The sequence below is a fragment of the Nymphalis io genome, chromosome 27 (assembly GCF_905147045.1).
Source record: "Nymphalis io chromosome 27, ilAglIoxx1.1, whole genome shotgun sequence".
Classification (NCBI taxonomy): Eukaryota; Metazoa; Arthropoda; class Insecta; order Lepidoptera; family Nymphalidae; genus Nymphalis; species Nymphalis io.
In genome coordinates this window covers 1,867,954-1,885,481 of record NC_065914.1, presented here as the reverse complement: position 1 = coordinate 1,885,481, position 17,528 = coordinate 1,867,954, and the positions used below count along the sequence as shown (strand labels likewise).

At 35.3% G+C, this 17,528-nt stretch overlaps 1 protein-coding gene and 1 long non-coding RNA gene across 2 annotated transcripts in view; both read right to left on the bottom strand.

The window, feature by feature from the left end:
• Positions 1–710: 710 nt before the first annotated feature.
• Positions 711–17,528, bottom strand: part of LOC126778956 (uncharacterized) — a 76,924-nt gene continuing 60,106 nt past the window's right edge. The window contains exon 2 of the long non-coding RNA XR_007670259.1: positions 711–1,302. This is a non-coding gene — a long non-coding RNA (uncharacterized LOC126778956). The remainder of the gene's footprint in view (positions 1,303–17,528) is intronic.
• Positions 3,785–17,301, bottom strand: LOC126778932 (uncharacterized). Its single transcript, XM_050502687.1, has 6 exons — positions 16,826–17,301; positions 12,056–12,137; positions 11,324–11,427; positions 10,878–10,987; positions 6,567–6,635; positions 3,785–6,051 (listed from the first exon to the last, which is right to left on the bottom strand). The coding sequence occupies exons 1-5, from the start codon at positions 16,947–16,949 to the stop codon at positions 6,588–6,590; spliced, it is 468 nt and encodes a 155-aa protein (XP_050358644.1). The 5' UTR covers positions 16,950–17,301; the 3' UTR covers positions 3,785–6,051; positions 6,567–6,587.

Below are 17,528 nucleotides of genomic sequence, written 5' to 3'. Positions count from 1 at the left end.
GTGCTTGGCGGTGAAGGAAAACATCGTGAGGAAACCTGCATATGTCTTATTTCACTGAAATTCCGCTACATGTGTATTCCAACAACTCGCATTGGAGCAGCGTGGTGGAATAAGCTCGAAACCTTCTCCTCAAAAGGGAGAGGAGGCCTTAGCCCAGCAGTGGGACATTCACAAGCTGTTACTGTTTTTTTAATTTATAATTTATCACGAGGACAAACTGCCATACAGCAGTAATGCATTCTCTCAGTGGCCGGTCTTTAAGTATATTTACTTAAATATAACAAAACTTTAATAAAGTCCTTTTTTTAATATTTACAGGTATAATAGACAAGACTTAATATGGTGTTAGCCGGGATGGGTATAGATGTAAAGTTCTGGATCAAAACTATCACATTATTCGCGTAATGGATTCTATAATAAAACATAATCTCTCTCCATACTTTAATGTCCAAATATCTCGTAGTTAATAGTCTGTTATTGACGGTATGTAAAATTATGAGCCAGAATAAATGTGAACTATTTAATATGAGCCATAAATTATGATAGGGAATTCGATTATTTTTGTATGTTAATAATATTATATATAATTTGAGTGAGTTTTTGGTCTAATGCTAACAGTGACCAAGCTATATGTATAGCGTTTTGTTTACAAGATGTCCTTTTGATTTTCAACATATTATTAAATAAAACTAGTAATTTCCATTGAAAGCTCTGCTACAGAATATCCAATCATATATTCAAGTATATAAATATCATAATCATTATATATTTTAATGGAATTAGCTAATTAGAACACACCACATATTTACCCTGTTTTCGCCGGCGGAAACGTGTAGTGACGTCACGACACCGCTCGTGACTTTAAGTACAGTGCTTCGTTTCCCACCATCCCACCGATTACGTCCTGAGCCGAAGTGCGATCTCGTAGCCCGAGACGGTTCAAATTTCAGGAGTCTAGTATTCGCCCCAACGCCCAATGACGCTGTAAAGGCCAGGAGGGCCAACAGCATACACTCATTCAAAAAAAAGTCTCATTATCACAGGTCTTTGTTTTAAGTGGTGTTTGATTTCTCCTAGGCGATTATTAGATAAGCTTTTGTTAAAAATTATTCTCATTATCAAATCCTATAAATCATTATAAACAATGACGATACTAATTATCGCACTTGAAATACAAAAAGTAAGCTATCCAACTTCATTAAAATATTTGGGTTGTTTTTCTAACCGTAATAGGTGCAACAGAGACGCGAATAGTGTTCGAGTGAAATAGCGTGAGATCGGCGCCATTTATAAATCGTTTCTCTATTATGACATATACATGATGAAACATTATAAATATTTAAATAGCTTCAAATATTTGGTCTAAAATTTTCGACCTACATACATGAATACCATATTTTTTAGAAATTAACTTTTTTTTTTTTTGAGAAAATATATTACTATAAATTGTTAAACAGAAGGAAGTGGATCAGTTGTAAATAAATATTTTATGTATTTTAAATCGATGATAAAGAAATTCGTTGTTTAAATGAAACTTTTTATACGTACAGTACAAGTTAGCCGATATGTATTATTTGGTCCTTAATAAATATTGTAAAAAAATATAAATTTGTTTTTTATTTACCACCTGTCAATGTCAATTAAATGCTAAATAAATGAGCCACCTGATGGTAAGTGGTAACTGTAAATAGACATTAGCGCTGTAAGAAATATTAAACATCCCTAAAACCGTCGAAGAGAGAATTGGAAACTAAGATGTTATGTCCCTTGTGCCTGTAGTTAAACTGGGGAGTGAAATCAAATCGGAAGATATTTGAGTATTCTTAAAAATACATTTTAGATTTAAAAAAGCCCCGCAGATTTTCTTACGCAGATTCTTCTTAGGTCCGAGGTGTTCTTCCAAACCGGTGATAGAATTCTTTTTACCTGATGCAAGTGCAAAGGCTTATATAATTTAAAAAAAAATAGACACGTAATAGAATTATAATAGACATGTGTTCGTTTTATCAGCAAGTTTTAGCTTCAGCAAGTATGGAAAGAATGCAAATCTGTAAGCAAGAAAAGATCAATAACAATTGGGACTTGAACACACATCAGTTTAAAAACCTGTGCTCTTTCCACTAAACCATCTTGACTCTTTATTTATATGCTGTGTAATGAAATCAAATTAACTTGACTTCTAAAATCATTGGTCGATGGCGGCTGATTACGTAATATGCGACCAATGAGCGTTTAGTAAATACGGAACACTCGTGACTATGCACTTCATTGAGGCTTTAAGAATGACGAGGGAAGTGCGTCACAAGGCAGAGAATTAGCAAAGATAATTAATAAATTTAAATAACACCCGGTTTCTGGAAAAATTGTATTAGAAAATATAATTATTATTTAAATTTCGGCGAAAATGTTATATTATATTAAATTGTTAACAAATATCTACGGACAATAGCACTGGCAGCATACACATCGTAACTGTCACGGGCTTCTTTTGTTTTGTATTAAATACTCTTTTAGGCGGGTAATTGTTATCTGTCAGCGTAATATAATCTATAAATAATTTTATGCAAACAATTAGCTAATTTTTATTTTTCCTTTTGTGTATTGATATAATATCGTTAAATACCGATTTTTGTGATTAATTACTTCTTTTTAATTATTATTTTACTTCACTCCTATAAATATATATAAACTGTGGAAGTAAAATTAAAGTATATATGTATACTTATATAATAAATTAAAATGCTAGTTTGAAGGTATTTCTCAGAAATTTTATTTAGATTTAATACAATATTATAATAACATTTTGAGCGTCATAAATTTATTTAATAACAAAAGTACAGGATAATATTTATTTAACTAAAATAAAAATACGCCCATTATATTAATTACAATATAAATTAACTTCAAATTTCAATTTTCAAACTTAAAAAATTTATTCTGTTACAAATTCTACAATTTTATTTACTAAATTTTTCATAAAAAAACTCTACTCGAACATTATTAAGGCATTTTTATTTCTCCACTAGAATTTTTAAATACCTGTATAATATATATAGCGCATTTTAATAAAAAAGATACGAAATTTTTTTATATATTTTAATATCTGATTATATATTTTGTGACACTTCATATATTTTTAAATTAAAAGATAATCCTTAGATTCGACTATGTAGTGACATTGGGTGCGATGCCTGTGTGTGCTTCTGTGTTGATCTCCTGGCTGTGTTTGATCCGTGCAGATGGCCATCGCATGTGATTTAATGGGCATTACTCCACGTCACCCAGATTGCCTACCGGCTTGCTATTTAAAGTTGCGTAATAAAATTAATTAGTTCCTACAATGGTACCCAATACCTTCTTATTTGAACCTCCATACAGCAAAACTTTACGGTGAAAAGATACTAATTGCAAGCGCATAGACAATATAAGAAAACGTATATATTATTATGACTTAACTATACAACTCGCTGGATATCCCTTCCCGCTCCCCCGCGTCTGCCCAGTACCGATAGCATATTCGCTATCGCAGCGTTTATACGTCATCAACGCGAGTTGTGTAGTTCGTCGCAAGGTACAAGGTCTGCTTAGTGATCAAACTATAAAAAGACTTGACCGATTGAAAATAATTATGGTAAGCCGATGGGAAAACATTGCAAAGTTTTTTACTCAAACCTGCTACTGAGATTGTTTGAGAGTAAAATCAATTATTGGCCCAACCTGGAATTTCAATCGAGGACCTAGGATTTAATATATAAGCTAGTCATTGCACTAGCAACCACATATATACATACATAAATAAATATACACACAAAAAGAAAAAAAAAACGGCAAAATATTTCGAATCTATATTATAGTACATAATTTTTTTACAATATATATATGTTACCCCTTTTAATGAATAGTACCAGCATAGTAAATAAAAAAAATATTATGTTTTGTAAATGAAATTATTATTGTTTCAATCGAAGATCAAAAATCAACATTATCTATTATTATTTTATATAACATTATATCGTCATTTTATAATAATATTGATTTATAATTGTAAAATAAACAAAAAAAAAATCTAATATCAAATCTTCGAGACAATTCGAGACTACGTCGAAACAAAAAGACGAACATATAAAAATATAATTTTAAATACATTTCATTATTTATATAATTGTAACTATAAAACTAATGACTTATGTATTGGTGGGAAATTCAGTGCATATTTTTATTTTCGGAAATATATATACTAGTTTACTTCCACGGATTCGTCTTAGGGGGGGGGGGGAGCAGTGTTAGGTACTCTGTCCTTTTCTGTACGTCTGACAACGTGTATGCATTATTTTCACAGCGATATGTTATGTAGTTAACACTTTCACTGCCCGTATCCGTACAAAGGTGTTTCGTCCGTATGCCTCACGACTCGATTTCGAAACGTAACTATACATTTCTACAGATGCGACGATAGGGTTGGTAAACCATCAATATGAATGGAATTTTGAAATAAAAATAAAAACATCAATTGTACATAGATACGAATACATCGGACAAAAATGAAAAAAAAAAAAATGAAAATTATACCATGCAATGTTAAATTGATAATTTTTTTTTGAGTAACTAACTTATCAGAAAAAATATTTTATTTAAATATTAATTTATTGACCACCATTTCGAATTAAATAGTTAAATGACAATATAGTTAATATTTTATTAAACTCTTTTGTCATAATTACTTAGTAGAATAAATACACCCGTCGCTGGTGAACGTGAACCCGGTTACGGACAAAATGGCATCCGACGACCGTTCCGACCGTTCGTAAAAATGTTTGCGGCATACGGAGTAGTTATATTAAATGAGCTTGACAGTGAAAGTATTAAGGCATGAAAACATAACAAACGAACACGCTTTCGCATTTATATTATTATATATAGCATCAAGTATACATTAAATTTAATTATCAGTTATATATCATAAACATTTTATATAATATTGAAATACATAAGTCCATTTTTGAATTATTGATATCAATTAATAAAATAATGATTAAACATAATAACGGTTTTATCTATAAATGTTGCAAAGGTGATTAGTTAAACAATGCTCTGTCTCGTTCTTTCGAATGTCACATCAGTGATGATAGAATGAGAGAAAAGTATTTAACTAAACCACTCAACAACGTTTATAAAGCCATAATCATACATTATATAAATTAAATCAATATCCTATTTGGAATGACACGCATAGTTACTATATATAATTGTCCGTTGTGAGTTGTATGGGGGAGGGAAGTTAAGATTTGAAAGCGTAACAAACAAACAAACAAACTCACTTTCGCCTTCATTATTAGTAATGATTAACGCTTCTTTGTTCTTCCCATATACACTCATACCAAACAATTGAGCTGAAATATTCTACAGTAGTTTTTACTTGAAATCTCTGTTATGGTGACATTAATGGACAATAGATGGCGCTACGTGTAACAGATAAATGCTCACAATTTTTAAAGATGCATTGCAACGCATGCATTACTAATTAGCTAATTCCATTAAAATATATAATGATTATGATACTTATATACTTGAGTATATGATTGGATATTCTGTAGCAGAGCTTTCAATGGAAATTACTAGTTTTATTTAATATGTTGAAAATCAAAAGGACATCTTATAAACAAAACGCCATTATATAAACCTAGTTCTCGCACCATTTTACACATCTATCCCCTTAAGACATATATACATACATATAGCTTGGTCACTGTTAGCATTAGACCAAAAACTCACTCAAATTATATATAATATTATTAACATACAAAAATAATCGAATTCCCTATCATAATTTATGGCTCATATTAAATGGTTCACATTTATTCTGGCTCATAATTTTACATACCGTCAATAACAGACTATTAACTACGAGATATTTGGACATTAAAGTATTGTGTAAGTAGAGATTATGTTTTATTATAGAATCCATTACGCGAATAATGTGATAGTTTTGATCCAGAACTTTACATCTATACCCATCCCGGCTAACACCATATTAAGTCTTGTCTATTATACCTGTAAATATTAAAAAAAGGACTTTATTAAAGTTTTGTTATATTTAAGTAAATATACTTAAAGACCGGCCACTGAGAGAATGCATTACTGCTGTATGGCAGTTTGTCCTCGTGATAAATTATAAATTAAAAAAACAGTAACAGCTTGTGAATGTCCCACTGCTGGGCTAAGGCCTCCTCTCCCTTTTGAGGAGAAGGTTTCGAGCTTATTCCACCATGCTGCTCCAATGCGAGTTGTTGGAATACACATGTAGCGGAATTTCAGTGAAATAAGACATATGCAGGTTTCCTCACGATGTTTTCCTTCACCGTCAAGCACGATATGAATTATAATCACAAATTAAGCACATGAAAATTCAGTGGTGCTTAATTTTGCGTAAGCGGCGCCATGTTTTAAATCGCAAGTGATATTCTTAAATATTTTTTAAATTAGTATAGGTAATTGTATAGATTAAACACTATTGTATTTTTTATAAAAAATAAATTCAGGACTCGTTAATAAAAAAAAAAACATACCTATAATTTTTAATAATTGAGCTACGTGCTGTCCTTCGAAGTGTTTGAATCGTCAGTTATTGTTGTTTTCTGGAATCAATTAACAAATATAAGTGACCAGTGCCCAGACAATGCACAATGCCCTATCACTAAGTAAAGCACGTGTGAACGTGATACGTGCGAACAAAACGTGCGAACATGAAACGTTCACAAGACACACACATAGAAGTGAATACAAAACAAAACTATTATAGTATCCAACATGTATATCTTTTAATAATTTTAATTATGATTTCGCTGATTGATTTTTTTTTATTATAATAATGACATTATTTATTATTTAATTTTGACATTTTTAAAAATTACTGATGATTTTTTGTTTGCTTTTAATTTGAATTTGATTAGATTGAACCTGGAAATACTGTGTACATTTGTAATTGATAGTATAGATACACATTAGATATACTATTAATGTTTTATAAATAAATTTGGTTTATATGTATGTTGTATTTGTGATATTACAAATAAATAAATAAATATCTATTTGAATATATTGTATTTGGAAGCTGAGTTTTTGAGTGATAAAGTGTAACAACAGGCAAAAGGGACATAGCATAGGATATTTGACGAGCCGGTTGGCGTGGCTGGTAGATACTTGACTTTCACGCAGAAGGTTGTGGGTTCGATTCCATTTACATTTGATACAGACATTTGTGTGCATGAACACGCCTGTTCGTCCTGAGTCTGGGTGTAATTATCTATCAATCAATCAATCAACAGCCAATCGTTGTCCACTGCTGAACATAGACCTCTCCCAAGGTGCGCCAAAGCTCCCTGTCCTCCGCCTTCCGAATCCAGTTGGTGGAGGGCGCCCTACGCTGCACTTGCCGATTCGCGGTCTCCACTCTAGGACTCGTCTGCTCCAACGGCCATCGGTCCTACGACATACGTGACCAGCCCACTGCCACTTCAGCCTGCTAATTTTGCAAGCTATGTCGGTGACTCCGGTTCTTTTCCGGATACTCCGAGGATAGCTCGCTCCATAGCACGCTGAGCGACTTTGAATTTGTTGACTAGTCCACGTCCACGTGTCCACGTTTCGGCGCCGTATGTCATGGCAGGTAAGACGCATTGGTGGAAGACTTTCGTCTCTAAACATTGCGGTATAGACGACTGGAGGACTTGAAGAAGGTTGCCAAATGCTGCCCATCCCAAGGGAATTGTTCGATCGGCTTCCTTCTCGAAGTTGTTCCTACCGACTTGTATTATCTGTCCTAGGTAGGTATATTCACTAACAACTTCGAGAGGTTTCCCCTCGACGTATATCGGTCCCGGCACGACATGCCTATTGAACATGACCTTGGTCTTGTCCAAGTTTATACCGAGACCGTCACACCGGGAAGACTCGCCTAGGCTACGCAGCATTTCGGTGAGTTGTTCCAGCGACTGTGCTATGATGACGATATCGTCGGCAAATCGAAGGTGTGAGATGTACTCGCCGTTTACATTGACTCCAAACCCAGTCCAATCCAGCGTCTTGAAAACGTTTTCCAACGCGTTGAAAAACAGTTTCGGGGATATTACATCCCTCTGCCTCACCCCTCTGCGCAGTTGGATCGCTTTCGTCTTACAGTCCTGGATGTGGACAGTCATTGTAGCGGCGTTGTACAGACATCTCAGTACCTCGATATATCTCCAATCGATATGACATCTCTGCAATGAGTCGAGCACTGCCCAGGTTTCGATGGAGTCGAAGGCTTTCTCGTAGTACACAAATGCCATACACAGCGGCTGATTGTATTCTTCGGTCTTCTGCACAATCTGCCGAACAGTATGGATGCGGTCCACGGTGCTGTAGCCTGATCGAAAGCCGGCTTGCTCTGGGGGCTGGAACTCGTCAAGTCGTCTGGCGAGACGGTTCGTGACGACTCTTGAGAACAGCTTATACACGTGACTCAGGAGGGAGATTGGTCTGTAGTTTTTCAAGAGGGTTTAATCACCTTTTTTGAAAAACAGTACCACCTCACTCCCGCTCCACGTTTCCGGGCTCTTGCCATGTTGGATGACGGAATTAAAGAGGCTTGCTAGCTCTTTCAGGACCGGAGCCCCGCCTGCCTTAAGCAACTCTGTTGTAATTCCGTCATCTCCCGGAGCTTTGTTGTTTTTAAGCTGTTCTAGAGCCGCCCTAATCTCGCCTTGGTCAACGACCGGGAGCTCCTCGGAGTAATGGCGCGTAAGAGGGGCGCGCTGGTCATCAATACTGATTCCCACGGGTTTATCCGATCTTGAAGAGAACAACTGCCCATAAAACCTCTCTACTTCTCCGACAATCTCAGGCCTAGAGGTAACGACCACACCATTTTCAGTTTTAAGTTTTGTCAGACGCGGCCTCCCAAACTTGCGAGCGAACACTTTCGATCCCCGATTTTGCTCAATCGCAGCCTTGATGGCACGGGTATTGGAGCGTCGGAGATCGCGTCGCGTCAGCGTTTTTATTGTTCGATTTAAGGCCTTATCTGACGAAAACGATGGTAGTTCTCGTCGTTTTCTCATGAGCTCGAGAGTTTCAGCAGAGAGTTTTGGTGAGTTGTCTCTTCTCTGTGGCGGAAAACACTTGCGGGATGTGTTTTGCAGTATTTTGACAAGCGTGTCGGTTCTCTCATCAATGCTGCTTATGGTTTCCAACGCGGTGAATTGATTTTGAAGTTCCATTTGGAACTTTTCGGAGCCTTGAGCAGCTTGGAGCATGGTAGGTCGGAGTGTAGACCTCATCATTCTCGATCTTTCGGCTTTTAAGTCGATATTTAGAGTGCCTCGAACCAAGCGGTGAAGCGGTGATTCCGATATTAAACCTGTTGACCACTGAAACATCTCTAAAAATGTGCCTTTTATTCGAAATGATAGTCTATCTCGTTCCTTGTCACGTTATCGGGGCTTCGCCAGGTCCACCTCCTCTGAGGCTTCTTTTGATAGAAAGAATTCATCAAAAAGAGCCCCTGCGCTTCGAGAAAGTTTAACAGCATTTGCCCCTTGTGATTTCTGCAGCCCAAGCCGTAAGGTCCGACTTTCGATTCACCGCTATCTTGTACTCCCACTTTAGCATTAAAGTCTCCCATAACAACATTGTAGTGGGCCTTCGAGGTGTCGTTGAGGGCCTTTGCGATGTCCTCGTACATCGCTTCGACCACATCATCAGAGTATGTCGAAGTTGGCGCATATACCTGTACGACCTTCAGGGAGTACCTGTCGGAAAGTTTTAGGACAAGGTACGCTACCCGGTTCGACACACTACTGATTTCCACAATGCTACTAATGAGATCCTTTTTGACTAGAAAACCGACACCACCCTGGGAGAGGTTATCACCTTCACGGAAGTAGAGTAAGTTACCGGATTCTAGAGTTATCGTGTCCTCCCCCTGTCTTCGGACTTCAGATAACCCCAGTATATGCCAGCTTATATGACTTAACTCTACTTCTAATTCGGCGAGCTGATGGTCCAGCCTCAACGAGCGTCCATTGTACGTCGCCATGTGAAGTCGTTTTATATGGTAGCCTGCCGTGAATCGGTGATTCTCAGCACCCCCTGCCCTGCCGATACCGCGACCGCTACCTTGGTCGGGCCTAGCGGGCTTGCCGGTAACTGGGGGCCTTTTTTTGGGCGCATCTGCCATTAAGGAGGGTTTGCCCATACTCGCCGCGCTGGGCAGGCGTGTTGGCGAGCGCAGTAGGGGGTAATTATCTATATAAGTATGTATTTACAAAAGAAAAGTAGTATATATAGTATATCAGTTGTCTGGTTTCCATAGTACGAGCTCTGCTTAGTTTGGGATCAGATGGCCGTGTGTGAATAATATTCCAGGATATTATTATTATCTTGTTTCCAAAATTGGTGGTGCATTTACGATGCTTACGGTTGTTAATATTTTTTTTAAGTATAGGTTGGCGGACGATCATATGGGCCACCTGATGGTAAGTGGTCACCAACACCCATAGACATTGGCATTATTAGAAATGTTAACCATCGCTTACATCGCCAATGCGCCACCAACCTTGGGAACTAAGATGTTATGTCCCTTGTGCCTGTAATTACACTGACTCACTCACCCTCCAAACCAAAACACAAGAATAACAAGTACTGCTATTTTGCTGTAGAATATCTGATGAGTGGGTGGTACCTACCCAGACGGGCTAGCATAGAACCCTACCACCAGTACATTCTTCTACATGTCTATGAACGTTGGTGACCACTTACCATAGTAGCTTATGTTATATGTTATGCTTATTTTCCTGTCTGCCTTCCTGTATAATAAAATAAAAAACCGAGTATATTACCTCATTGTCAACTTTTGAAACGTGTCCGTTCCGTAAGGACTCGCGGAGGGTGTCCTCCTCGTCAGACGGCACGTCGTAGAACTCCTCGCTGTCCATGTCGATATCTGTGCCTGGTAACATCAAACTTGATTAATATATATTTATTTATAATACAACAGTATTCGACTTAACTACTTATGTCAACTTTAAGTATGTCCCAAAAATCTCGTAAACAACTTCGCCGACTTAATGACGTATATCCCCGCTCCAATGCGGGAGTAGCTTGACGGAACCTCAAAATATTTCTCGCAATCGCAGGTTTGATCAAGCTTTAGGCTTAATTGGTGGAAAGAGGAATATTAGTGACTCCTTAAATCATTGTTAGATCTTTATACAAATAACAAAACGACACTAAAAATATACAAGTAATATCGTGGCTCGAATTTGAAAGTTAAAGCGTTATTAACCTATTAAAGATTGGCAATCTGTGAAGTACTCGGAGTCCGTAGCGTCCCCCGCCGGCGCCGCCTCGCGCTTGACCCGCGGCTTGGGACGCGCGCGACGCAAGTGTCTATAACATACAAATTAAACTTATATCAAAAGATATGATAAGCAGATAAACTAAGTTTTCGAGGGCTTAACTCAAACTGAGGATCTAGAGAGTACACATCGTTGGTTTCTCCATAAAGTAAAACACTTTTACATAAACAATATGCTTAGCTGAGGGTGAAATTGACCATCAGAGCGTCACGGTAGCATGCGAAAGCGATGCCGTGGCGCTCCTCGTTAAGACGGAAAGGGTACCGCTGGTTTTTTAGTGGGTATTCCGATGCTCGGGGCGCTCTCGGCGCCTCGGACAACGTAGAGCCCCACATACCCCCCCACTGTTCCCGTGGGGGAAACGCGTAAAGCGTTTTTCTAGCGTTAGAAAAAAAAGGGTGATATTATATATATATATATATATATATGCTTATTATAGTGTTCGCTTAGTGGTCGTTATTCGACCATACATATTATTGAAAAAATTAAAGAACACTTTCTTTTTCCCAATTTTTTTTATTGATAACACAAATAAATATTTATAAATAGGCAGTTCCGTAACTTCTTGTCTTCTGTTTGTTCAACCGTTTTTTTTTTTGGCCGAATTCTGATGATCTTGTGTTATCAATAAAAAATTATATAAATATAATTAGACTCACGTCTCCTTCTGCAGCTCTCGAAGAGCCTCAAGCTCTGTCCTCATGGAAGCCACTTGCCGATCTAATCTTGCAACTTCGCTCACTGCAATATAAGATATTACGATTTAAAGTCACGAAGACATTTTATTTCTATAATTATACACGGAATTTTTAAACAATTTGAGATTAATATTTTCAAACATTTTTTTCTTGTGTCTGCTATATTTTACAGCCTTCGCTTGTAAAGCTTACACACAATAAGCTATATTAAAAAAACTACAACATATAAACATGTTAAATGGGAATCGAACATGTTAAGCTGAGTCGAGCTTTCTGCAAACAAATCACTTAAGCTCTCTTAAGCCTGATACTTTAAGTTTAAGCCGAGATTGCCCAGTGGTTAGAACGCGTGAATCTTAATCGATTATCGTGGGTTCAAACTCGGGCAAGCATCACTGAATTTTCATGTGTTTAATGTGTTGATAATTCATCTCGTGCTTGACGATGAAGAAATACATCGTGAGGAAACCTGCATGTGTCTAAATTCACTGAAATTCAGCCACATGTGTATTCCGCCAACCCGCATTGGAGCAGCATGGTGGAATAAGCTCCAAACCTTTTTCTCCAAAAAGGGAGAGGAGGCCTTTAGCCCAGCAGTGGGAAATTCACAGGATAAAAAGGTGTTTAAAGCAATTTATTTCCAGCAAGTTGTGTTAGCATTTAAATGATTTTGTATTACTCTGTACAAGTTTTAATTTTATATTATATGTTTTTTAGTGTTGTTTATGTAAAGATCGCTAGTACACCAAAAAATATATAATAAATAAAAAAACGAGAACCGATACTCCATCTAACCTTAACTATTGCATTTGCATTGGTTCGTATACGGTGTTATTTTGCTTTTAAATATACATTACTTATAAAGTTATAACATAGTAACTTGGTGGCAGAGCTTTGTGCAAGCCTGTCTGGGTCGGTACCAACCTTCATTAATTCTAACCCAGAACATTTTGGTTTGATGGGTGAGTGTAATCACACACACAGGGAAATATGATCTTAGTTCCCACGGTTGTTGGTCCAGTATGACATTTCAAAACTACTACTGTAATCATTATCTTACTTAACTACCCGTCTTTCCTCGCTTGGGTAGTATAGTCTACTAAACATTAATATTGTAATAAATATTTGTAAGTTTATAGTAAAGCTCCCCGTTAGCATGATTTTTTCTGACATCTTGAACAATAATTTTATATTTCGACCAATTTAAAATACACTATTTATTTATTTATTTGGATCACCAACAGTTGTACATAAGACATATTGAAATCACTTTTTACATTAACTTAAAACTAAGAGTGCACAACCAATTACAGGAGAACACACCATCCTCAAACACAATTACAAAATATACCAAATCAAAAATAGAATAAAAACAGAAAATAAAAATATTTAAATAAAGAACAAAAAACAAAAACAGAAACAAAACGTAGTAACTAATAAAATTTTTAAACAAATTAACAGTTTATACTAAAAGAAACATCACATTTTTTCGTGAACGATGAGAGCCCAGTGTTACTGTGTTTTTATATTCTCGCGAATATCGCGAGAATATAATTATTGTGTAATAAACGTTGTTAGTAAACATTGCAAATTATTTTGTGGGGGATTATAAACACTAGCAAAATGAGATGCAAATAAGTTACAAGCTTCTTTTTTATTTGTTGATTGTTAATCTTTTAAGCACAATGATGATGGGGGTATCCAGACGATACAAACACTAAATGAATTATACACCTAAACCTTCCTCATGAAGCATTCCATCCATTGGTGGAAAACGGATGAGAATCCGTTCAGCAGTTTTCGAATTTATCGCGTACACACAGACGCAGCGGGGGACTTTGATTTGTAATATATATTGATAAATCCTGTTTAAGCCTAGAATAATATAGTTTATGTGAATAAAAAAATTTAAAACGTTCATTTTCGAAAACTATTTCGCGCTTAAACTGTAATTACGCTGGCTTTGTTCGGGACTAGTTTTCGTTAAACGGTCTGTGAGTCGCTGATATGAAATCTATTTCACATCGTGATGTTACAAACACAAACTTTTATTTTATTATGTAACTTAAACAATCTACGTTATTTATAAATACTATTCAGTCAGCGAGAGAATTTCTCACAAATTATATAATAGAAATATACATTCGTGGTTTTGGAGATTATTGCGTTCAGATAGACAGGCAGACAGATGCATTGGTGTACTTTGTTTTGTTATAAGTAGCGATATGTTATGTAATATTATGTATGTATATATAGCATATTTTATTATTTATATTGTATAATTAATATATATGTGATATATATGAGAACTTTATTATAATCATAAATCAAATTAATTCTCGTAACTTCACCTTTTTTTTTAATTAAACTTTTAAATAGAAAAATAGCACACTAATTAATTTTTTTTTTTTTTGTAATTTACTCCTCTGCACTCCTCAACCATGGAAATATATTTATTTATTCTTAGTTTTATTTAATAAGTAGGTCGGTCAAAGGTCCCCATGGCACATAGACTTATTGTAAGGAATATTAATCATTCCTTACAATGCTAAATTTTATAAATACATGGTATCATGGAAAACTCCCATAACAATGCATAACAAATTTTACTGGTGGTAGGGCTTTGTGCATGCTGATTTGGGTAGGTACCACCCACTCATCAGATATTCTACTGCAAAACAGCCATACTTGGTATTGTTGTTCCGGTTTGAAAGGTGAGTGATCCAGTGTAATTACAGGCACAAGGGACATAACATCTTGGTTCAAGGTCCAAGGTTGATGGTGCATTGGTGATGTAAACAATGGTTAACATTTCATACAATGCCAATGTCTATGGGTGTTGGTGACCATTTACCATCAGGTGGCCCATATGCTTGTCGGCCTACCTATTCTATAAAAAAAAAAAACAACTTAAATAAAATTTATAACCATTATCATTTCAATATAACATATTCAATTTATTTATTTATTGAAGCTAGCAATTGTGACATTCAGTTTGACTTCACTTAATCTTATTCTTACTAAAAAATATCCCTTGTACTTATGTCACAATACATATTGGTCTTTGTTTCACAAATTTATTGTAATTTAATATTCTTCTCATTGTTATCTGAATATTTTTAAGTGATAACCTTGGTCCTGCTTCTTTTTTTTTTTTAATCGCTGGAAAAACGCATTTACGCGTTTCCCCCACATGAGGTGGGGGGGTATGTGGGGCTCGCCGGCACTGAAGGCGCCGGAATACCCACTAAAAAACCAGCGGTACCCACTCCGTCTTGTCGAAGGGGCGTCACGGGATCGCTTGCGCATCCTACCGTGACGCACCGACTGAACCTTGGTCCTGCTGGCGAAGCTGTTGATTATAACTTTTTTGCATTGGACATTATCCTTATTAATGTTATATATGTAGGTATTGAAGTTGTTGATATATCAATTTTTTATATAGCAATGTACCGACTGATTGGCTTATTTCATGGATCAGAAAGTCACATAGGCTAGTTTTGTTTCAGAAAAAAGGCACAGAAATGTAATAAAGCAACAGCAACCGCTCTGTGTAGTGAAGAAAAATGAACAACTTTGTAATTTAATTCACATGATACAATTGTATGTAATCTATGTTATTTAATATGGATTTGTGAGGAATTCCTTATGATTGTCAGCAAAGTTATTTAAAATTTGGAAACAAAATTAAAGGTGATATTATATATAACATGATATTTTTAATATAATAAATAATATTTAAAAATATTATATACCTTATTTTTGTAAAAAAAGAACTCACAAAAATGCAGATGTCCGACTTTGCTGCTATTGATATATAAGTAGTTAAGTGGAGTGATGTCGTGTCACAAAAAAAAACAGTTATAAAAAAAGAGGAAACATATCTTAATATCTAAGGATTTTTTACCTGCTACTTCATTTGGATGGTTCTATACATACAACTCACTCTTTGCTTGATATGATTTTGTGAAAGTGTGATTAAGGATAAACGGTCATAATAATAATGTTCTCCAGACCGATTTCGGCGACGGCGGCCAATCTCAAGAGATATTAACCAACTGCATAGGAGATATTATAGAGCACAAGTATGTGTGCAAACACAGGGCCACTCTCTATTCCCTAATTCACATAATCGGATGGCACTACAATCCAACACGACCAGCTTTACGTGCTTTCCGAGGCACGGGAGTGTTCACACTTGCAACTTCCAGATTCTGCTGATATTGAGAATTTTCAACACACATACACATAGTCACTAGACCAATGAGGAAGTCAAGGGTAAATGGTACTTAAATACTGAAGTCTCTAATATCATTTAGAGTTGAGTTCATTGTTCATCATAAATATATACTTCGAGTAGGTTCTTCAAGATGTTTTGACCTTTATACTGCTAGTTATTATAGTATATTTGACTTGGTAATGAACGTAATGTAATGTAACGAATTATCATAGATTGTATTGACGCACTGCATATTTTATAAAATGTTTCAAGCAATAAATTATTTGTAGTTGTATGTGATTATATATATATATGTCTTGTATGAAAATCAACAAATTCTAGTTCCAAGTTTTTTTATCATTTATAACCTTGAACAGAATAGGATAGATTCAGGTGAATTATATAAATTAATTTATTGGATAATATAAACGATCAGCGGGATTATATTTGATAATATTTCAATGCAGTCTGCAGTTATTACCGTTATGTAATAAATTAATGAAATTTCTTACCAAGCATTGCTCTTCGCTTTTCGGCATACACTTGCTCATATATAAAGACTCCAGCAGCACCGACAAGGCCTACTATGGCGGCTCCCACCATCAGACGAGGCGATAATAAACTATTAACATTCATTTTGTAATTTCGATTTTCACGTGAAAAGTAAAAAAAAAAAAAGGTATTTTGTTATAATGTTATAATTTAATTAATTTATATTTCCGAGAACTATATGTCACCACAAATAAGTAACTATGTAATTTTTATAAGGATTAGAAGATTTGATTTGACTATATTCGACAATACAAAATATTTATTTCATTATTGTTTAAGTTGCAAATATATGTATTAGTGCTTTTCTTCTAATATTCAAGATATTTTTCACCGGTAAAGAAATGTAAGCTTTATTTTTGGTATTCGTCAAGATAATGTTATTAAAATGCAAACAAAATGCAGCAAATTATGTATATTTTGCAAAATGTGCACGAACGAATTATGCACAATGAATATGTCAAAATAATAAATGATATTTGTCAAAGTCAGTGTCATCTAAAGTAGTACCTATTCAAAGATAATGAAATCACAATATTATTCCAGTAACGTTAATATTTTAAGTAACCTGAATAAAATTCATGTTATTATTAGATTGTGCTATTCATTTATACAATTTCTTTTTTATATTCAATTTATTTTCCATTTTAGCACTTTTTGGTCTGC